General features: G+C 40.7%; 1 protein-coding gene across 7 annotated transcripts in view; it reads left to right on the forward strand.

Annotated features, from left to right (window-relative positions):
- Positions 1–24,249, forward strand: part of Tao (Serine/threonine-protein kinase Tao) — a 330,915-nt gene that overhangs the window by 50,746 nt on the left and 255,920 nt on the right. For all 7 annotated transcript variants that reach the window (XM_070086374.1, XM_070086370.1, XM_070086375.1 and 4 more), the window contains exon 2: positions 5,716–5,949. In XM_070086374.1, the coding sequence (XP_069942475.1) occupies positions 5,794–5,949 (156 nt within the window). In that variant the 5' untranslated portion in view covers positions 5,716–5,793. The remainder of the gene's footprint in view (positions 1–5,715; positions 5,950–24,249) is intronic.

Below are 24,249 nucleotides of genomic sequence, written 5' to 3' on the forward strand. Positions count from 1 at the left end.
GCTGAAGACACAGATGAATCAAAGGGATGTTAGGAAGTATTTCTTCAGCCACAGAGTAGTCAGGAAGTGGAATAGTTTGGGAAGCAATGTAGTGGAGGCAGGATCCATACATAGCTTTAAGCAGAGGTACGATAAAGCTCATGGTTCAGGGAGAGTGACCTAGTAGTGACCAGTGAAGAGGCGGGGCCAGGAGCTTGGACTCGACCCCTGCAACCTCAACTAGGTGAGTACAACTAGGCGAGTACACGCCACACACACCATACACACGCACATGCACACGCATATACAACAGGCCTAGTGTCTCATCGACATGTGGCTAGGAGAAAATGGTAACACACACACACAGGTGTGCAACAAGACTAGTCCCAGAGCTAAGCAGATTGTCCTACGAAGAATGTATAAGGGAAATCGACCTGACTACACTGGAGAACAGGAGGGTTAGAGGAGACATGATAACGACATAAAAATTACTGGAGGAATTGACAAGGTGGACAAAGACAGGATGTTCCAGAGATGGGACACAGAAACAAGTGGTCACAATTGGAAGTTGAAGACTCCGATGAGTCAAAGGGATGTTAGGAAGTATTTCTTCAGTCATAGAGTTGTCAGGAAATGGAATAGCCTAGAAAGTGACAGTGGAGACAGGAACCATACATAGTTTTAAGATGAGGTTTGATAACGCTCATGGAGCAGGGAGAGAGGACCTAGTGGCGATCAGTGAAGAGGCAGGGCCAGGAGCTATGACTGGACCCCTGCAATCACAAATAGGCGAACACACACACACACACACACACACACACACACACACACACACTGTGTACTCCTATCAACAATATTCAATACATCTATCTAAACAGGGAGATTGCCTGAGGCATGGAAGACAGCAAATGTAGTCCCAATCTTTAAAAAAGGAGACAGACATTAAGCACTAAACTACAGACCAGTGTTACTGACATGTATAGTATGCAGTCATGTAGAAGATTATCAGGAGAAGAATGGTGGAACACCTAGAAAGGAATGATCTCATCAACAGCAGCAAACATGGTTTCTGGGACGGGAAATCCTGTGTCACAAACCTACTGGAGTTCTACGACATAGTGACAGCAGTAAGACAAGAGAGAGAGGGGTGGGTGGATTGCATTTTCTTGGACTGCAAGAAGGCGTTTGACACAAGAGATTAGTGCAAAAGCTGGAGGACCAAGCAGGGATAACAGGGAAGGCACTACAGTGGATCAGGGAATACTTGTCAGGAAGACAGCAGCGAGTCATGGGACGTGGCGAAGTGTCAAGAGTGGGCACCTGTGACCAGCAGGGTCTCACAGGGGTCAGTCCTAGGACCAGTGCTGTTTCTGGTATTTGTGAACGACATGACGGAAGGAATAGACTCTGAAGTGTCCCTGTTTGCAGATGACGTGAAGTTGATGAGAAGAATTCATTCGATCGAAGACCAGGCAGAACTACAAAGGGATCTGGACAGGCTGCAGACGTGGTCCAGCAATTGGCTCCTGAAGTTCAACCCCACCAAGTGCAAAGTTATGAAGATTGGGGAAGGGCAAAGAAGATCGCAGATGGAATACAGTCTAGGGGGCCAGAGACTACAAACCTCACTCAAGGAAAAAGATCTTGGGGTGAGTATAACACCAGGCACATCTGAAGTGCACATCAACCAAATAACTGCTGCAGTATATGGGCGCCTAGCAAACCTCAGAACAGCATTCCGACCTCTTAATAAGGAATTGTTCAGGACCCTGTACACCATGTATGTTAGGCCCATATTGGAGTATGCGACACCAGTTTGGAACCCACACCTAGCCAAGCACGGAAAGAAACTAGAGAAAGTGCAAAGGTTTGCAACAAGACTAGTCCCAGAGCTAAGAGGTATGTCCTACGAGGAGAGGTTAAGGGAAATCAACCTGACGACACTGGAGGACAGGAGAGATAGTGGGGACATGATAACGACATACAAAATACTGAGAGGAATTGACAAGGTGGACAAAGACAGGATGTTCCAGAGACGGGACACAGCAACAAGGGGACACAGTTGGAAGTTGAAGACACAGATGAATCGCAGGGATGTTAGGAAGTATTTCTTCAGCCACAGAGTAGTTAGGAAGTGGAATAGTTTGGGAAGCAATGTAGTGGAGGCAGGATCCATACTTAGCTTTAAGCAGAGGTATGATAAAGCTCATGGTTCAGGGAGAGCGACCTAGTAGCGACCAGTGAAGAGGCGGGGCCAGGAGCTTTGACTCGACCCCTGCAACCTCAACTAGGTGAGTACAACTAGGCGAGTACACACACACACACAGTGAAGAGGTGGGGCCAGGAGCTGAGTCTCGACCCCTGCTACCACAATTAGGGAAGTACAATTAGGTGAGTACAGTCACTTGTAGCAGTAATAACATTACATGAATGTGAGACATGGACTTTAAACATTGTAGTGAAGAGGAAGCTAAAAGCAGTATAGATGTCATTTTTGAGAGCTGTGTCTAGTGTGAATTTATACAGAGAATTCAGAGTAGGAATATAAGACTGGGAGTTAGCAAAGGTTTAATTCAGAGGACTGAGGTGTTGAGGTGGATTGTGTAGTTAAAGAGGATGGAGCAGAATATGATGACAATGAGTATGAATCTCCTCCATGGGGAAGTGGAACAGAATTCTTCCTCCGTAAGCCATGCGTGTTGTAAGAGGCAACTAAAATGCCAGGAGCAAGGGGCTAGTAACCCCTTCTCCTGTATATATTACTAAATGTAAAAGGACAAACTTTTGTTTTTCCTTTTGGGCCACCCCGCCTCGGTGGGATACGGCTGGTGTGTTGAAAGAAAGAAGAGTATGAATCTGTGGTGGAAGAAAGGAAGGAGGGGTAGGGGTCATCCTAGGAGGAGTTGGATGGAGATGATAAAGGACGTTATGAGTGTGAAGGTTTAAGCACCCAGCAAGCTTCTGTGGTTTTGTTGGATTGGAATGAATACAGACAACTGAATTTTATGGCTTGATGTGCTGTTGCAGTGTAAATGAAGTGACAGTATGGATTCAGGGCACACTGGTTAGCTGGACTCTAGTTGTGGCGGTGGTAAGTACAGTGCCTGCACACTGCAGGCACTGTACTTATCACCTGGGGTGTTATACTACAATATTTGTGTGGTATATACTCATGTATCACCTCATTGTGGGCCCCTCTGTCCATTACTCAGGTGTCACGTGACTCCACTTGAAAAGCGCCGAGGGTCATTTGAATTGTTTTGCCTACATATAGTATGCAAGACAGCTATCGAATAACTGATGGTGAATGTGTTTTGTTTGTTGGAGACAGCCAGTGTTGTAAAGAAAATTTTATTTTGGATTCCATGTTTGTGGAATCTTGAGGAACATAACTCTTGTGACTTTGGGGGCTGACTGTATTTAATGATTAATTTTGTTTACATATTTAGTGGATGCAGTACAGTGGACCCTTGGTTATCAGCTGTAATCCATTCCAGAAGGTCAGCCTAAAACCAGAATAATATTTCCCATAAGAATTAATGTAAATACAATTAATCCATTCCAGACATCCAAAAATATTAACAAAAAGATTAACTATAGTTTTACATACACAAAATGCTGAACTAGTTAAAATGACTAATGAAATGGATAAATGAATGTTTAAATCACTTTTACCTTTATTGAAGAATCTCGTCGACGTATGCAGAACAGCGAGGAACGGAGAGGGAGGCGAGTTTATTGTTAGGAGACAGGACAGAATGCTTAAATACGACACTGTTACCAACGGTTTATTTATCTATCACAGTTCATCTAATATGACATAATAAATAACATTAATAACATAGAAACATGATATATACTCTAGAATGAATAAAATGTCATTATGTAGTGGTGGTGGTGTTGGGTTTATAGGGGCCACTGACAGCATAGGCTGAAAATATAGTGGTATTGGTGGCGGCAGCAGAGGCCACCACCACTATTCACACTGAAACAATGTCTGTAATTTATAAATAAATATTTACACTATAAATAAGAAATATTTACAGTTACCTGGAGGAGATGCTGGCATTAGTTTAGGGTGGTAGAAGATATGCAGGGCGGCATATACTGTCAGTGGCCCTATGTACCTCCAACAACATTGGAGGAGTCAGTTTTGTGTTGTCCTTTTTCTATTGCTTAATTGTTTAACTTACTTGCTACACTGTTAATGCTACACTTTATCGCTGGCTGGCGCTATGGCCTTTATCGACTCCTGCTGCTTCAAAATCGTAAATATCGTAGAATCACTGAAGAAGACGCATTCTCCCTTCTCTCTTCCTCCTTCACTCTCATACTTTTCAATAACTTCTTTCTTAAATTCCATTGTTTCTCACTTTCTTTACCAAAGGGCTGGCACTAGGAACCTTCTTTGGGCTCAAAGTGGCTTATTTTGCAGTTGCACTCAATTAATAACCTCAAAAAAATAATGGATTATAGCGAAATGTTTGGATGAATGGGCAGAATCTTCCTCGCCCATCCAGAGACACAGCCAGACTGACTCACCAACGTGGCAGAGCGGCGGGTGGACATGTCTAATACGGCCGATAACTTGGATAGAATTTTGGCCAAAAAAAGCTGGCAAAAACTGAATTGGCCGTTATCTAGAATGGCTGATAATCGAGGTTCCATTGTACTAATACATCCTCCTGTAGCACATTCTATTCTTCTACTTTTGTTTGTGAGGAATAACTTCTTAATAATCTTTTTTGGCACTTTTTTGTTAGATTCTATCTGTAGCAACTTCATTTTCGTGTTGTTAAATCTTATCAGTCTTATTTTATATAACCATGTGGTTATTGTGTACTGTCTTTATCCTATCTGTCAAAACTCTGGCAGGTCTGATGCTTTCATCTGTCATTCTCTATTTTTTTTTTTTTATAGTTCTAGTAGACGCTTTGTAGCTTGTTCGTGTTTGATGAATATAGAATCACCATTTACATTTTAGTGTTTTAAAAGTACGATTTAAGATTTTAACATTGCATGTCTTTGCACTTTTTGTGGATTTCAGGCAATCATAATAAAGGAGTGCTAGTGAAAATTAGTTAAAAAAAATAGTTACCTGATCGTTCAGAGCGATGTTTTTTTTTTATGCAAGACTGAAATGAAGCAACATTGAGAAATGTAAGGCAGGCAGCCGAAACATTAAAAAGTTAAAATCTCGCTGATTATTTTAAAAATATTGTACAGTGGACCCCCGCTTAACGATCACCTCCCAATGCGACCAATTATGTAAGTGTATTTATGTAAGTGCATTTGTACGTGTATGTTTGGGGGTCTGAAATGGACTAATCTACTTCACAATATTCTGTAAGGGAACAAATTCGGTCAGTATTGGCACCTGAACATACTTCTGGAATGAAAAAATATCATTAACCGGGGGTCCACTGTATTTAATGGTAACACAGTTGACTGTAAATTAGTCATTTGGTATTTTATACTTTTTTTTATTTTATGATTTAATCATCCTGTTTGCCCATTATTTTAAGAAATGGATGTTTTATGGAACACTGTAAGTAGTCCTGAGAAGACAAAGCTATTAACATTGTAGAAAAAGTTCTCTCCTTACTTTTTCAGACTGTATAAAAAGAATGATATAAGGTCCTTTAAAAAATTCTCGTATATTTAGTAGCTTACATTGTTTCAACTTTAATATTTGAGAGTAATCTTTGATATTTATGATGTGGCTTGATCTTACAGATGCAACTTGAGTGGTGAGTGATGTAACCTAAAGGTAAACGTAGCCGCTGCGTTAGCCTCGGCTGCCTCGTCCCAAAGATGGCCACTCTCTCTCGGCCTGGCAGCCTCCGCAATCCTGAGGTGGCTGATTTATTCGAGAGAGATGACCCAGAGAGACTATTTGATGACCTACGTGAAATTGGCCATGGCAGTTTTGGGGCAGTATATTACGCACGCCATGTAGCAACAAAGGAGGTAAGTACTACTCCCTGTTCTATTGGCATTATTACACCTACTTTTTGAGTCACTAGTAACAGAAAATTAAAGGCAACTAATATATTTGGGATTTCAGTAAATTGAAAAAATGTTGAAAAAGGTTTTATCAAATGGGCAGTATAAAGGTTTTGCTCAAGATCATTTTATTATGAACATTTTATAGAGAATAATTAGCAAAGAAATTATAAGATGATGGATGTAGTGGTATGTAAGATACACAGTGAACCCTTCATAAAATAGACTAATAAAGGGAAAGGGTGTCCGCTTTAGTGAAAATCTGTTGTACTGAGAGTTACTGTCGAGCAGATGTAATCTTCTTAATTGATCGACTACTGGATGTGGGCAAACCACAATACAGCAGACTTAGTCTTTTGTATTGATAGACTGTCAGACATACCAAGAATAAATTCGAGTACCATATTACACTATAGTACTGTATGGTACAGTACACTTACACCTGTACCTGAAAAAGAGTTTAAAATACAATACAATATAGTACAGTACAGTAATTTTATATTTTCTGGTGGATAGATGAGCCTACTGATATATAGTATTATCATGTTGTCTAGTGAATACTCAGACTAATGTATCCTGAATAAGAGGAACTGTAAAACTCCAGCAGTAACATTGTAGATGGTGTGGGAGACATACAGGTAGAAGGTGTGGGAGATGTAGATGGTTCAGCAGACATAGATGGCTCAGACCTACTGGTATATTGTTTGGGAGATGCAGAATGAGGAACAGGTTTAAAGAACGAATCCAGCTTCTTGTCTTTTTTCATGCTGATACTGCTCCCTTATGACAAGTTTTCTAAAAGTTTGAAAGTTCTGATAATAGGCCTGCACATCTCTTTCTGAGAGGTCAGTGCATGCGATGAGAACCTTCATTGTATCACCATACTATTGACAGTTTTGTAACAGTATATCTTGTTAACACTATTCTATTCATCTTTGGGGGTACTATTAACTTAGTCTGCAATTTATGCATCACTCAACATCTGGTAACCAGGACCTCCATTTTCTTCCAGTCATTCGATCTCCATATAATGTTCGTTTCCCCTGCCCTCTCAAGGGTTTGATGAAAATTAGTGGCCTCAGTTTCCTTGAAGTCAGACTCTGTATTAACATTTAACAGTTTCTTCCAGTCATTAGCTAATGTTACCTTTTTCAGTTCCTTCCACAATGCTGCAATGTTGAAGATGGCAGACAGCTTCTGCAGTCTTTTGCCAAGTCTTGTTCCTCATTGATTACTACCAATACTTTATCTATGCATCTTTGACTGGTACAACCTCTTGCAGGCTGCAATAATATCCTGATCCATAGGTTGAATCAAGGTGGTGATATTAGGGTGGTAGAAACATGGCCTTAATTCTATCATCACTGCTGATTAAATTTTCAGCCCCTGGATGAACAGGTACATTATGTAGCAAGAGAAGAGCCTTGACTTCTTCATGATCAAGCTTAAAGTTCTCTAGTAGGTACTTGCATACTTCAGGGATGAAATATTTAAGAAACCAGTTAGATAGTGATGCTATCTAACTGCTTACTGTCAACATTACTACAGCTAATACTGAGAAGCAGTCTTACTGAGCTTATGGTCTGGTGGCCTTTTCTCATGTGTGGTAAGGAAATTGTGGTAAGGTAGCAATTGCCAAAACAGACCAGTTTCATCAATATTATAGAATTGAGATAGAGGATATCTTCACTCTCCATCATATATAATAATTACCTGAAGGGCTCAATTTTTGCCTGTGAGTGCACTGCCAGCCTTGCCAAAGTTTGTGTTAATCAAGCTATAGCATTTATGGAAGGGCAAAAGACAACCATTACTTTCCCCAAATTCTGTGTCCATATGGTTTGCTAGATTCTTAGCAGAAGAGTGAAACTCAACACGGTGAATGTTTAGACCAGCAGCACATTGCTGACCATAGCATTTATATACTGCTGTTTCAACCCTTGTATCTAGGGCCATTTTCACATGATTCCTAGGAATAACTGATGAACCTATTAGGCTAACTATGGCTATTAGGCTAACTGATGAACCTATAAAGCTAAATGCTGTAAGCTTTTCCTTGCTCCTACAAATGTCTGACACTGTTTTGCTACACAATACTTCTAACACACCCGGGCCACTGAGATACCAGCCTCCAGTGTCCTTACTGAAGTGTCTGCTAAAGTCAAGGTCACATGCTGCTGCTTGGCACCATCACTTACTTTAGAGGCCATTGTTAATAACACTATACAGAGTATGTTAATAAAATGATTATGAACATTGTAAATGAGGGAATATTGGAGATAAAATATGTGAGCATGTGTGCAGACAATAACAAACTGATGCAGGCTGAGTCACTAGTCTTGCTGCTCAGGAACAATGATAATGGACATGTCCATGGTGATGCCCAGTTAATGAAAGTACAGTAAGTTTGAAAGCAGGATGCAAAAGAAGTAGAGTGGCTGGGATTTGAACATCAAGTCTGGCTTTGTGAACATGTTGGACGAAAGTGAGCTGAGGCAAGAGGTCTTCAGGATTTAACCTGCTGTTTTAGCATGGACAAAGAAGTATATACACAAATAACCTGCACATAGAAGAGAGGAGCTTATGACAAAACGTCGTGGTAAGCTCCTCTCTTCTATGTGCAGGTTATTTGTGTATTGTTCCAGTCACTGTATTGTGCCTTTATGTTATTTATGGACAAAGAAGTATCTAGTAGGGGAATGCCCAGGTATCAGTATCAGTAGGAATGGACTAAACTTGATAATATGTATTTGAATCAATGAAAAAGTTGGAGATATATTTATAATACTGTTACAAATGTGGTTAATAATAGAAAAAAAATAATTTAAAATGCTGCAAAAAATTTGGTAAAAACTTTAAACTGTATAAAGGAAATGTTAGTTAATAACATGCAGGGATTCGGGGCAACTGGTTAGCTGGAGGTGGGAAGTACAGTGCCTTCACTCTGAAGGAAGCCTGGGAATGTTGCATTTTAGAGGGGCATCTGAACTGTGATGTCAGCATCCTTCCAGCAAGACTGATTGAATGAATAACAGTGTAAGTGTTGCTTTCTTTGTCGAGTCACCCTACCTCGGTGGGAGACGGCCAAAGTATAAAAAAAAAATGGGGAGAGGTGGTGGTTCAAGTTCTTAGCTATAATTTTTAAGAACTTCAGTTTCCAGTATGTATTGCAATAATATACTTTTTTGTTTGCAAAATGTTTTAATTTGAGGGACTGATTACCTCATTCTCCTCCTATTCTTCAAGATTCTCCTTTGTATGGACCGATGAAGCCACTGTGTGGCGAAACGTTGGAAGTTTTAGTTTTATGTTTAATAAAGCTAAAGGTAGTAGGTTGGTAGACAGCAACCACCCAGGGAGGTACTGCCTTCCTGCTAAGTGAGTGTAAAACAAAAGCCTGTAATTGTTTTACATGATGGTAGGATTGCTGGTGTCTTCTGTCTCTCATAAATATGCAAGATTACAGGTACGTCTTGCTACTTCTACTTACACTTAGGTCACACTACACATACATGTACATGTTTATTTATACACACTCATCTGAGTTTTCTTTGATTTTATCTTAATAGTTCTTGGTCTTATTACTTTTCCTTTTATATCCATGGGGAAGTGGAATAAGAATCTTTCCTCCGTAAGCCATGCGTGTTGTAAAAGTCAACTAAAATGCCGGGAACAATGGGTTAGTAACCCCTTTTCCTGTAATAATTACTAAAAAGAATAAGAAGAAAATTGTCAAAGTGGGAAGTCTGAATGTGTGTGAATGTTGTGCAAATGATAAGAAAGAGATGATTGTGGATGTTACGAATAAGAAGCTGGATGTCCTGGCTTTAAGTGAAGCAAAACTGAAGGGGGTGGGAGAGTTTCAGTGGAGAGGAATAAATGGGATTAGGTCAGGGGTTTCACATAGTTAGAGTTAAAGAAGGAGTAGCAATAATGTTGAAGGGTAAGCTATGGCAGGAAAAGAGGGACTATAAATGTATTAATTCAAGGATTGTGGAGCAAAATAAAGGTTGGATGTGAAAAGTGGGTTATAATAAGTGTATATGCACCTGGAGAAGAGAGAAGTGTAGAGGAGAGAGAGAGAGAGAGAGAGAGAGATTTTGGGAAATGTTGAGTGAATGCATGGGGAGTTTTGAACCAAGTGTGAGAGTAATGGTGGTTGGGGATCTTAATGCTAAAGTGGGCAAAAATGTTGTGGAGGGAGTAGTAGGTAAATTTGGGGTGCCAGGGATAAATGAAAATGGGGAGCCTTTAATTGAGCTATGTGTAGGAAGAGGTTTGGTAATAAGTAATACATATTTTATGAAGAAGAGGATAAATAAATATACAAGGTATGATATAGCACATAATGAAAGTAGTTTGTTAGATTATGTATTGGTGGATAAGAGGTTGATGGGTAGGCTCCAGGATGTACACGTTTATAGAGAGGCAACTGATATATCGGATCATTATTTAGTTGTAGCTACAGTGAGAGTAAGAGGTAGATGGGAAAAGAGGAAAATGGCAACAAGAAAGAGGGAGGTGAAAGTGTATAAACTAAGGGAGGAGGAAGTTTGGGTGAGATATAAGCAACTATTGGCAGAAAGGTGGGCTGGTGCAAGTATGAGTAGGGGGGAGGGGTTGAAGAGGGTTGGAATAGTTTTAAAAATGCAGTATTAGAATGTGGGGCAGAAGTTTGTGGTTATAGGAGGGTGGGTGCAGGAGGAAAGAGGAGTGATTGGTGGAATGGTGAAGTAAAGGGTGTGATAAAAGAGAAAAAGTTAGCTTATGAGAGGTTTTTACAAACCAGAAGTGTTATAAGAAGAGTAGAATATATGGAGAGTAAAAGAAAGGTGAAGAGAGTGGTAAGAGTGCAAAATGAGAGCAGATGATCTAGTGGGAGAGGCACTGTCAAGAAAATTTAATGAAAATAAGAAAAAATTTTGGAGTGAGTTAACCCTTAACCCTTTCAGGGTCGACAGGCCCTCTCAGAGACTTGTTCTCAGGGTCAGCCAGATTTCAAAAAAAAAAAAAATTTATTTTTCCATGATTCCATGATGTTGCAGTGTCTGACAAGGTGTGTACGAATGGTATATAATACCGACAAGATGAGATTAAGACACATGTGCAACATCTGGGTATCTTTATTGTAGACGTTTCGCCATCCAGTGGCTTTATCAATACAAATTCTAGGACATAACTTGAAGACAGTAGAACTATGTACAGAAGATGAGGTAATCAGTCCCTCAACCTAGGAGTAGGTGCGAAGAGCACCATGGTCGTGGAGATTCTGAAGCAGAAGAAAGGAGCCTGGCGCTTATATAGTAATGTCAGGTGTAGCAGACGAGGGCATATTCACTGGTAGGCGGGATTCCCCAGTGGAAGTAGGTCCTTCCCAAAGAGATGGGTTAGTTGTAGTAGTAGTGTCGTAGTCGTGAAGGTTATGTACATGTCCTCAGAATTAAGATTCCATGATGTTGCAGTGTCTGACAAGTTGTGTACGAATGGTATATAATACCGACAAGATGAGATTAAGACACATGTGCAACATCTGGGTATCTTTATTGTAGACGTTTCGCCATCCAGTGGCTTTATCAATACAAATTCTAGGACATAACTTGAAGACAGTAGAACTATGTACAGAAGATGAGGTACTGATTACCTCATCTTCTGTACATAGTTCTACTGTCTTCAAGTTATGTCCTAGAATTTGTATTGATAAAGCCACTGGATGGCGAAATGTCTACAATAAATGGAAATATAAACACATATGCAGTATTATGTGATCCTTTATTGACTACGTTTCGCCCATACAGTGGGCTTTTTCAAGTCACAAACAGAACTACCTGGGGTGGAAGGAACGCGAGTATTTATAGTCAGGTTCAGAGTGCTGAGGTCAGGTGGAGAATGCTGCATCCGATGATGTACCGAGTGGGGTTATAGAGTCTAAAATCTTGGGTAGCTTGGAAAGGAGATTGGACAAGTTTGTGAGCAGACTTTCTACAGTGTTCTTATGTGGGATAGCGATGAAGAAGCTTCTTGGCAAGTGGTTCAGCTATGTTATAGAAGCCACTATTCTGGTTGAAGTTGTCGGATATAGAAATAAGTGATGATTCCAGGATTCTTCGGTATTGAGTGTTGTCTCCTGTGGCGATAAGTCTTGAGTTTCTGTAGTTTATCAAGTGGTTGTGTGAATTACGGTGTTGTACGCAGGCATTCCTTGTGTCGTCAGACCTGCTTGCGTATTGGTGTTCTGAAATACGTGTTTGGAGGTCCCTTGATGTTTCGCCAACGTATAACTTGTTGCAGTCATTACAAGGGATTATGTATACCCCTGCAGAGGGTGGAAGCTTGTCCTGTCTATCACTGGTAATGTCCTTGATGGTCGTGGTTGTGGAGGTAGATACTTGAAATGAGGTATTGGAAAAGATGTTGGAAACGTGTTTGGCAATGGAGTTGGTGGGGAGGACTATGTATCTCTTCTCGGCAGTGTCTTCTCTGGGTGTGTTGAAGATGTTTAATGCCCGTCGTCTGCAGTCTCTGATGAAGTGACGAGGATAGTGAAGTTTAGAAAATACTTGTTCAATCATCGTGCATTCTTCTTCAAGAAACTCATTGCTGCAGATTCTGAGTGCACGCAGGAAGAAGCCTATAATTACACCACGTTTGGTTTTGGTGTCGTGGTGAGAGTAAAAGTGGAGAAGATCGTTTTGGTTGGTGGGTTTTCGATAGACTTTAAAACGAAGTTCGTGGTCAGCTTTGCAAAGCAGAACATCAAGGAAAGGTAGAGTGTTGTCGACTTCTTCTTCAAGTGTGAACTGGATTGAAGGCTCGACCTGGTTGAGCTTGTCTTGGAGAGCTTTAACATTGAAGCGTTTAGGAGTTATGAGGAGAATGTCGTCAACATAACGGAGCCAGGTGACAGACGAAGGAATAATGGTGGAGAAACGTTCGGCTTCAAGATGTTCCATGTATAGGTTCGCCAGGACCGCACTGAGTGGCGAACCCATGGGTAATCCAAAAGTCTGCTGAAAGAGGTGGTTTTCGAAAGAGAAACACGTAAAGCCAACACATAGTTCAACAAGGTCGATGAAATCGCTGGCTGGAATGGGAAGATCAAGTGAATCGTTAATTTTCCTGCGCAAGAGATCGATGGCTTGTGTAGTAGGTACTTTGGTGAATAGGGAAGTTACGTCAAGGCTGGAAAGTTTCTTGTTCCTGATGTTGATGTTGCGAATGCGATTGAGAAGATCACCCGAGTGTTTGAGATGTGCTGGACTGATAGTGCCCAAGAGTTTAGAGAGGTGTTTAGCGAGAATTCCTGAGAGCTGGTGGGGAGCACTGCCTATTCCCGAGGATATGGGCCTCAGTGGGATACCTGGCTTGTGAGTTTTTGGCAGGCCGTACATCCTGGCAGGTCTGGGGTTGCTGGGTATGGTATGCAGAAGTTTCTTCCCTTGTTCTGAGCCCCTCAGAATGCGGCGAGTCCTTTGAAGAAAAGTTTTAGTAAGGTTGTCCACTTGGTTAGTTGTGAGAGGTTTGTAGGTATCTGGGTCATTAAGTAGATTGAGCATTTTGTTCCTGTAATCGTCAGTGTTCATGATAACAACACCACCTCCTTTGTCAGCGGTGGTGACCCTGATGGTCGTGTCTTCTGCTAAACCTTTGAGTGCATTGATGTAACGTCGAGGTATGACTGGGGAGCTGCGTGTTGAGATGGCTGCTGAGATGATGCCTTGAAGATAGCCTTTTTGGAAGTCGGAGTCATTGTGTCTGTAGTTTTTGGCGATGAAATTGAGGTCTTGTTTTGGTTTCGCAATTCCTGTTGCGAATTTGAGGCCTAAGCTGAGGGCTTCAGTTTCTGTGGTTGACAGTGGACGAGATGAAAGATTTTGAATAATTTCAGGTCTTCCTAAACTTTTCCAATTACTATTATCGCAGTGTTTGTAGTTTTTTAGTAAGTCTGATCTTCTGTTGAACATTCACTGTGGTAACTCTGCTGCGAACGATTTCGGCGGTGCGTCTGTTCATGTTGCCCCGGAGTGTTGTGCCTAGTGTTCTGGCTTGGAGAAGACAACACTCAATACCGAAGAATCCTGGAATCATCACTTATTTCTATATCCGACAACTTCAACCAGAATAGTGGCTTCTATAACATAGCTGAACCACTTGCCAAGAAGCTTCTTCATCGCTCTCCCACATAAGAACACTGTAGAAAGTCTGCTCACAAACTTGTCCAATCTCCTTTCCAAGCTACCCAAGATTTTAGACTCTATAACCCCACTCGGTACATCATCGGATGCAGCATTCTCCACCTGACCTCAGCACTCTGAACCTGACTATAAATACTCGCGTTCCTTCCACCCCAGGTAGTTCTGTTTGTGACTTGAAAAAGGCCACTGTGTGGGCGAAACGTAGTCAATAAAGGATCACATTATACTGCATATGTGTTTATATTTCCATTGTGTCGGTATTTTATACCATTTATTTCCATCGTGTCAAACACTGCAGTAGAAATGGATCCTTCACACAGAGAATACCTGGACCTTCTTCTAAAAGCTTACTCACTTCGCAACAGACACAATTTTCTTCGTGATTGCATCGAAGAAATGGTCTTACCAAGATCTACTCCTCCTCAAATTGCCAACATCAAACCACCTTTCTTCGCTACAGCTCGGATCTACCTTGAAGAGTGTGCAGACGACTTAAACAATGCTACAAAGGAAGCTTTTCTCCAAAGAACACTAGGCACAACACACATACGGCATCATTAGCAGCAGAGTTACCACAGCGAATGTCCAACAGAAGTCAGACTCAGAAACTACAAACACTCTGTGATAATAGTAATTGGAAAAGTTTAGAAGACCTGAAATTATTCATCTTTCAACTGTCGAAACAGCCCTCAGCTTAGGCCTCAAATTGAATTACGAAACCAAAACAAGACCTCAATTTCATCGCCAAAAACTACAGACACAATGACTCCGACTTCCTAAAAGGCTATCTTCAAGGCATCATCTCAGCAGCCATCTCAACACACAGCTCCCCAGTCATACCTCGACGTTACATCAATGCACTCAAAGGTTTAGCAGAAGACACGACCATCAGGGTCACCACCGCTGACAAAGGAGGTGGTGTTGTTATCATGAACACTGACGATTACAGGAACAAAATGCTCAATCTACTTAATGACCCAGATACCTACAAACCTCTCACAACTAACCAAGTGGACAACCTTACTAAAACTTTCCTTCAAAGGACTTGCCGCATTCTGAGGGGCTCAGAACAAGGGAAGAAACTTCTGCACACCATACCCAGCAACCCCAGACCTGCCAGGATGTACGGCCTGCCAAAAACTCACAAGCCAGGTATCCCACTGAGGCCCATATCCTTGGGAATAGGCAGTGCTCCCCACCAGCTCTCAGGAATTCTCGCAAAACACCTCTCTAAACTCTTGGGCACTATCAGTCCAGCACATCTCAAACACTCAGGTGATCTTCTCAATCGCATTCGCAACATCAACATCAGGAACAAGAAACTTTTCAGCCTTGACGTGACTTCCCTATTCACCAAAGTACCTACTACACAAGCCATCGATCTCTTGCGCAGGAAAATTGACGATTCACTTGATCTTCCCATTCCAGCCAGCGATTTCATCGACCTTGTTGAACTATGTGTTGGCTTTACGTGTTTCTCTTTCGAAAATCACCTCTTTCAGCAGACTTTTGGACTACCCATGGGTTCGCCACTCAGTGCGGTCCTGGCGAACCTATACATGGAACATCTAGAAGCCGAACGTTTCTCCACCATTATTCCTTCGTCTGTCACCTGGCTCCGTTATGTTGACGACATTCTCCTCATAACTCCTAAACGCTTCAATGTTAAAGCTCTCCAAGACAAGCTCAACCAGGTCGAGCCTTCAATCCAGTTCACACTTGAAGAAGAAGTCGACAACACTCTTCCTTTCCTTGATGTTCTGCTTTGCAAAGCTGACCACGAACTTCGTTTTAAAGTCTATCGAAAACCCACCAACCAAAACGATCTTCTCCACTTTTACTCTCACCACGACACCAAAACCAAACGTGGTGTAATTATAGGCTTCTTCCTGCGTGCACTCAGAATCTGCTGCAATGAGTTTCTTGAAGAAGAATGCACGATGATTGAACAAGTATTTTCTAAACTTCACTATCCTCGTCACTTCATCAGAGACTGCAGACGACGGGCATTAAACATCTTCAACACACCCAGAGAAGACACTGCCGAGAAGAGATACATAGTCCTCCCCACCAACTCCATTGCCAAACACGTTTCCAACATCTTTTCCAATACCTCATTTCAAGTATCTACCTCCACAACCACGACCATCAAGGACATTACCAGTGATAGACAGGACAAGCTTCCACCCTCTGCAGGGGTATACATAATCCCTTGTAATGACTGCAACAAGTTATACGTGGGCGAAACATGAAGGGACCTCCAAACACGTATTTCAGAACACCAGTATGCAAGCAGGTCTGACGACACAAGGAATGCCTGCGTACAACACCGTAATTCACACAACCACTTGATAAACTACAGAAACTCAAGACTTTTCGCCACAGAAGACAACACTCAATACCGAAGAATCCTGGAATCTTCACTTATTTCTATATCCGACAATTTCAACCAGAATAGTGGCTTCTATAATATAGCTGAACCACTTGCCAAGAAACTTCATCGCTATCCCACATAAGAACACTGTAGAAGGTCTGCTCACAAACTTATCCAATCTCCTTTCCAAGCTACCCAAGATTTTAGACTCTATAACCCCACTCGGTACATCATCAGATGCAGCATTCTCCACCTGACCTCAGCATTCTGAACCTAACTATAAATACTCGCGTTCCTTCCACCCCAGGTAGTTCTGTTTGTGACTTGAAAAAGCCCACAGTGTGGGCGAAACGTAGTCAATAAAGGATCACATTATACTGCATATGTGTTTATATTTCCATTGTGTCGGTATTTTATACCATTTATTTCCTCCAATCTTGTTGGAGTTATATAGGGCTACAAAAACCACCACCGACTCAGCTGCTGCTTCACCACCATTATGGACGGCTTACACTCAGTGGCCCTTATATACCCAACAACACAACACAACACCTCTCGTGACATACGTAATGACTTATTTTATTCATTCTAGAGTATATTCCATGTTTCTATGTTATTAATATTGTTTATTATGTCATATTAGTTGAATTTTGATAGATAAATAAGCCATAGAGTTGATATTAGTGTCATATTCTCCAACAATAAACTTGCCATCCCTCCCTCACACAAACAAATAGCCAATAAGAACATAACAATGGAAGAACACTGCAGGTATACTGGCCCATACAAGGCAGGTCCTTATCAAAATGACCTCCACCCAAATCTACCCAAGAATTTACTCCCGTACCCAATGACACAAATCAAACTCAGCTCCTCCAACTCTTATATTTGTCCAATCTCTTCTTAAAGCTACCCAAGGTCCTAGCCTCGATCACCCTACTCGTAAGTGTGATGTTAAATAAGAACTTAAGAAAGTAGGAACACTGGAACAGGCCTGCTGGCCCATACTAGGCCGTTCCTTCACAAATCCAACCCACTAACAGAACAAATGCTACCCAAGCAATAAACTCAGGTGCAAGTCCGACTCAAATCCAACCCCTTTCACTTGTGTATTTATCCAGTCTAAATTTGAAACTACCCAAGCCATAGCTTTTAGAACATTGGAAAGGAGGAACACTGCAATAAGCCTGTTGGCCCATACTAGGCTGGTCCTTCACAAATCCAACCCACTAACAGAACAAATGCTACCCAAGCAATAAGCTCAGGTGCAAGTCCGACTCAAATCCAACCCTTCTCACTCGTGTATTTATCCAACCTAAGTTTGAAACTACCCAATGTTTTAGCTTCGATCACCCTACTAGGCAGACCATTCCACTCATCAGCTACCCCTATTACCAATGTTCATTTATACATTTTATTAGTGCCCTAGAGTCCTTATGGAGGGGAATTCCCCTTCCAAATAACCTCTCTTCCCTCTCTCCTCGTCTCTGTCTTCCATTCATCAACAACAGCCTTCAATAAAGGTAACTGTCATGTTGAATGTTCATTCTTTTGTGCATGTAAATCTATCTTTTAGGTAAAAAAAAAATTTTTTGTTGATACTTCTAGGTGTCTGGAACGAATTAATTGGATTTACATTATTTCTTATGGGGAAAATTGATTCGAAAATTGTCCATTTCGATAATAGTCCCACTTCCAGGAACGGATTATGGACGATTATTGAGGGACCACTGTACATCCAGTGCAGTCCAGTGCTTAAGTTTTGTAAGATCAACATCAGCAGCTTGCAGGTGCCTCCTTAGTCTTGGTATTTCAAGCATGAGCTCATTCTTGCATATTTCATTATAGAAGACTGAGTCTTGAAGCCATCACCTCCAATTCTTCTTCAGTAGCTTGTACAAGATTCTTTGTTTGAATGACCACAAACATGGCTGCCACATCCTTGATTGCTTTTGATCGTATCTCGAGTTCATTATCAAAAAGATCAGTGCACTCCAACATCGCTCTTGTTTTCTTCCTGTAGAGTGAATCTGGAATCTCTTGCCTGCTCCCCTGCCATCCTTTTCTTTAACCTGATTCTTCTCTCTGTTGGAAATCCGTACTTCTCACATTTCAAAAGTGCCTGTTGTATTGAATTTTCCACTATGCGATCTTGCCCTTCATTCAAAAATAATCGCAGTGCCTCTAGCTTCACCACCACTTTGTTAAGAGTTAAATCCTTAGTCTGCAAGTACTGCTGTGCAAGCTGAACCTCCCGAAGTTTGTCACACCAGAAATACAGATAACACAGAAATGTGAAATCGCACACAGCAGGGAGTAGACCTTGTGCTACTCCTCTTGTATCCAAATTTTCCCATGGATCGCAAAGAGCTTCAATCGCTGCCACAAATTTCTCGAAAGATTCTGCTACTGGTTTCACTGCATTGTAATGAGAACTCCATCTTGTTGTTGATAATCTTTTCAAAGAGATTGCAGTATGGTCCATTAATACATCCCATCGATGGGTGGAGGAGGCAAAGAATGTGTATGCCAATTCAAGACTGCCAAAGAATTTTGCACATGATGAATTCTCAGCAAAAGAATGCTGACCACACAAGTTCAATGAATGGTCCACACAACCACTGAAAATTGCCTTCTTGTTCTTTTCTTTAAGAATGGCTTGCACACCTCCATGGACCCCAGCCATGGTGGCAGCATTGTCGTATCCCCGAGTATGGCACAGCATGAAGTCCAGTCCATCACTTTCCAGCTTTTTCAGGATATCAGAACTGATATCAGCAGCTTTTTTTGCCCTTCAAAGGAAAAAAAAAACAAGAAAAACTTCCTTCACTTGAACTCTTCCATCCTCCATTTGCACATACCTGATAACTTCTGACATTTGGTCAGTGTGGGTCACATCTAGTGTACTGTCAAACATAACGCTGTAGTATACAGCTCTCTTGATATCAGTAACAAGTTTCTCTTTGACTCGATTTGCCAGAACACTTAAAAACTCATTTTGAGTTGATGTTGAGAGATAGGAAACTGATGACCTGTGTTCACTTGAGCTGCACTCCAGTGTCATTAGGTGCTCTTTTAGCACAGGTTCATACTTAGCTATTAATTCAACCATCTGAAGAAAGTTTCCTCTACGTAATGAGAATTTATCCTCCCTGTGGCAGCGAAATGCTAAGTTCTGTTTAGCCAGAAACAGTGTAATGTCGAGCAACCTTTACAATATTTCCTTCCACCTTTTCTTCTGGATTTCCATTGAAACAATTATTTCTGCATCTATGGTTTTGTTCACCTTTAAACCGGTTGCCATGGTTTTCCAATTCTCGAGGCAACGTAGGTGTTCATCAGAAGTTTCATGATGGTGTACTTTTGGGTTCAGCTTCTACCATATTTAAAACCCAGTCACAAACTTTGATGTTATACTTATAACACTATAGGTAAACAATCTACAGCAGTAACAGTATACATGTAATTTCCCACTGACCGGCGAGTATACCATCCATGATCGCAAAACTCTCACCATTCTGCATCTGTTTGTAGAACCATTCTTTAGAAAGCTGACGCTCATCGCCTTTTGCATTTTTTCTCTTTGTAACACGGAAAGGGGCATCCTTGTTCTGATAAACATAACTACCTCTTTTGATGATTTCAATCCTGGAATGGTCTGGAACTGGAACTTTCCAAGAAGAAATGTCACACATCGATGCTAACTCTCGCAGACTCTCATTCCCTTCATTTCTCTCACTTATATTACCGTTATCGGAGTCAGAATCAACATCAGTGTTATCAGTAAGATCATGACTAAAATCATTTGATGAACTCAGGCCATTGTCGGGTTTCTTGAGATACTGAACCATAGACCCAGCCATTTTTTGCATTAGCTGAACTTTTTCATTTTTTGCCTTCCTTTGTTGACATCCACTAGGCCTCTTCGATTTATGCATTCCATGAGGCATGATATTATATCAATGATCTGAAAAAAGAATGCCAGGTTCACCGTTTTGGTTCTACTGAATATTCGGAAATTTTTAAGGGTGATAAAGAAATAAATGGTGCCAATTCTATTATCCTACTGAGGACAAAATGAAGTTAGGAAATGAAATAAGTGGGTTAAGTTCAGATAAAATTAAGACTAACTGTTAATAACTGTTGTTTCATGATTGCATTAATTTTTTCAATAGAACCTAATTTGGATATTTAACTCAGACTCTAACCAGAGTGAGAGCAAAGCAGAAAAAATTAAGCCTGCTTTTCAGTGAATTGGAAAAAATATTCATAATGGTCATTATGGATGTAATACTAATGTGCACCATATTTGGTAAGCCTCCTGGCCCTATAGGCTTACTCCACAAGGTTTGGTAACAACAATGCATGGTTAAAATGGATATCAATAAATAACAAAAAGGCACAATACCGTGACTGGAGCAATACACAAATAACCCGCACACAGGAGAGAGGAGCTTACGACAACGTTTCAGTCCGACTTAGACAATTTACAAAGTCACACTAACAAAAAGCAGAGGAGGAGGCAGTATATATAGGCCAACAGACAGGGACAGGACAAGAGAGGTAGTAGGAAAGGAGGAAGAGAGGTAGTCGTAGAGGTAGTAGTAGTATAGTGGAGCGAGTCAAATACTAAGAAAGAGGAACACTGCAAGGGAGCTAGGGGTCCACAAAAGGTAGGAACAAAAACACAGAGGGAGTGAGGGAAATAATAATAATGGACCAAATACCCAAGGCAGAAGGACAGGAGTAGGAGACAGAGGGTATGCTTTCCTGGGGCTGGGATGGAGGACATTGTTAGCCGGCTTGACAACATCATGAACGGTAATGGGATCAATCCTATTATTTGCCTCAGTGCTGGAGGCAATGATGTAGGCAAGCGTAGAAGTGAGGATTTAGTTAGAAAGTTCAGGACAGCTATAGACATAATTAGGAAGAAGGGGGGGTGCCCTGTTATGTGTGGCATTTTGCCAAGAAGAGGTGTTGGTAATGAATGGTTGTCCAGAGCAATTGGTATTAATTGTTGGCTGGATAAACATTGTAAGGATAATGCAGTACCATTCATTGACAACTGGGATAACTTCTATGGCCAAAATGACATGTATGCCAGGGATGGGGTTCACTTATCCAGGGCAGGTGTGGGTTTTCTTGCTAACTCAGTTGAGGGGGTTGTTAGGACTTTAAACTAGGATTAGTTAGAGGTATGGGTTTAGAAATGATTAATAATGAGTATGGATATATTGACTTATGCTCTGATATTAAGAATCTTAATAGTAACTGTCATGGAGTAACTCTGGGTAATGATAATTTCAGAAATTGTGTAAAAACAAAGATGAATAGGAAAAATGTGCAGAAGAAAAAACATATGATGGTATTTTATGCTAACAGTCGAAGTGCAAGAAATAAAATTAATGAACTACGTTTGGTAGCATGTGCTGGGAACTTTGATATCATTGCATTAACTGAAACGTGGTATGATTTAAAGAGTCGGGATATGACTGCTGAGTGTAATATTCAGGGATTTAAGTTGTTCAATGTGGATAGATGTAATGGGAAGGGGGGAGGAGTTGCATTGTATGTTCGAGAAAATATTAATTGTTGCGTAAAAACAGGTATAAAAATAGATGGAGCAGTAACAGAGTCTGTTTGGGTAGAGTTTGTGGAGGGTCAAGAAAAACTAATTCTAGGTGTAATATACCGACCTCCAGGCTTGGATCACGACAGAGGGAGACTTCTTTGGGACGAAATTGTTAGGGCTTCTGGACACACTAACATAGTCATAGTAGGGGACTTTAACTTTAGTCAAATTGACTGGAATTCTTTGACAGGTAATCTAGAGTCCAGTGACTTTATGGAAACAGTTCAGGACTGTTTTCTGAAACAGAGCGTAACTGAGCCTACCAGGGGTAATAATTTGCTAGACCTAGTGTTGTCAAATAAGGAAACACTCGTGAATAATCTGGAGATCACTGAAGAGCTTGGCGCAATGGATCACAAATCCACCACTTTTAGCATTAATTGGGAATGCAAGAATAATGATAATACAGTAAAAATCCCTGATTTTCGTAATGCCGATTATAATGGACTTAGGGAACATCTGTCTAATCTTGATTGGGGTTATCTAGCTAATGATTTTATTGACGATAATCATACTTATGAATATGAAGGGATCTGCTTTTATGATTGTTTTCTTAATAATGTACACAGTGCCCAGAGTATATACATTCCCCAGAGAGAAATTAGGTCTAATAATAATGATCCCAAATGGGTTAACAGGAGGCTAAAGCATCTATTAGGGGAGAAAAGGGGAATTTATAGGCGCATCAGAAGAGGAGAGGTTAACCTTACTGACCAATATGTTCAGCTTAAGAGAGAAGTAAAAAAGGCGATTAGAAAGGCTAAACGTGACTATGAAATTAGAGTTGCTAATGAATCAAAGACTAATCCAAAGGGGTTCTTTAAAGTGTATAGGACGAAGGTGAAGGAAAAAGTAGGACCTCTGAAAACTGGGAATGGAGAGCTGACGGATAATGAACTGGAAATATGTTCCTTATTTAACCCTTTGAGGGTCGACAGGCCCTCTCCGAAACTCGTTCTCAGGGTCGGCCAAATTTAAAAAAAAAAAAAATTATTTTCTCTTATGAAAAGATAGAGAATCTTTTCCCGATCATAACGACACCAAAAGTTTGAAATTTGATAGAAAACTTACGGAATTATGCTCTCGCAAAGTTAGCGGTCTCGGCGATGTTTACGGATCGGCGATTTTGCCCACTTTGAGCCCCATTTTCGGCCAATTTCACTGTACTAGTCGACAAAAAACATGAATATTTCGCTAGAACTCCATTTTTTCTATCGAATGGGTGCAAGAAACCACCCATTTATAAATTCAACTATCCAGTACAGTGGTCAGAATTTAGCAATTTTGCCAATTTCACACAAATTTCAAAAGATGCCAATTTCGGAATAGGGTCCAGAATAAACAAGAAAGACATTCCTGGCACTAAAATGACATTTCCTCTAGTCATTAGTCACGTCTCAAGGCCCCTCTTATATTCTTTTGCTTTCCACTTTGAATTTTTATTCTCACAAAAAATATAAGATTTACTGTTATGCAGACTACTGCATTAGTGTAAAAAATGGTATAAATATTATTGGTGCACTTGTGAAAGAATATTAGACTCACCAGTTGACGTGTATTGCACGCTTGGCACGATTTGTTTACTTTTGAAGTTTGGTAAAAATCGAACATTTCTGCTACTTTGAGCTCAATTTCAAGGCACCTTTCATTGTAAAACCAGTCAAAATCATCTCAATTTCAGTAATATGTCTTCCATTCTATAAAATGAGACCAAGAAAACTAGAATACAACAATAAATACTATACGAAAATACACTGCAAAGTCGCTGATTTATTAAAAAAAATGGAAAAAGTTTTTTTTTTCTCATTATGCACCGTGTGCTGCAGGATTTTTTTTAGACTGTGCACACTGACCACATAGACCCATTCTTTCATATGAAGGCCTACCAGCTTTCTCCCACTAGATTTGAGGTCGCTAGAATTTATGAGTACTAGTACGTCAAAAACCCCTACGCGTAAGACGTACTAGTACGACGAAAACCCTCAAAGGGTTAATGACTATTTTTTGTCAGTTTTTACACAGGAAGATGTAAATGAGATTCCAGTAATTAACAATTATTTAGT

The sequence above is a fragment of the Cherax quadricarinatus genome, chromosome 18 (genome assembly GCF_038502225.1).
Source record: "Cherax quadricarinatus isolate ZL_2023a chromosome 18, ASM3850222v1, whole genome shotgun sequence".
NCBI lineage: Eukaryota > Metazoa > Arthropoda > Malacostraca > Decapoda > Parastacidae > Cherax > Cherax quadricarinatus.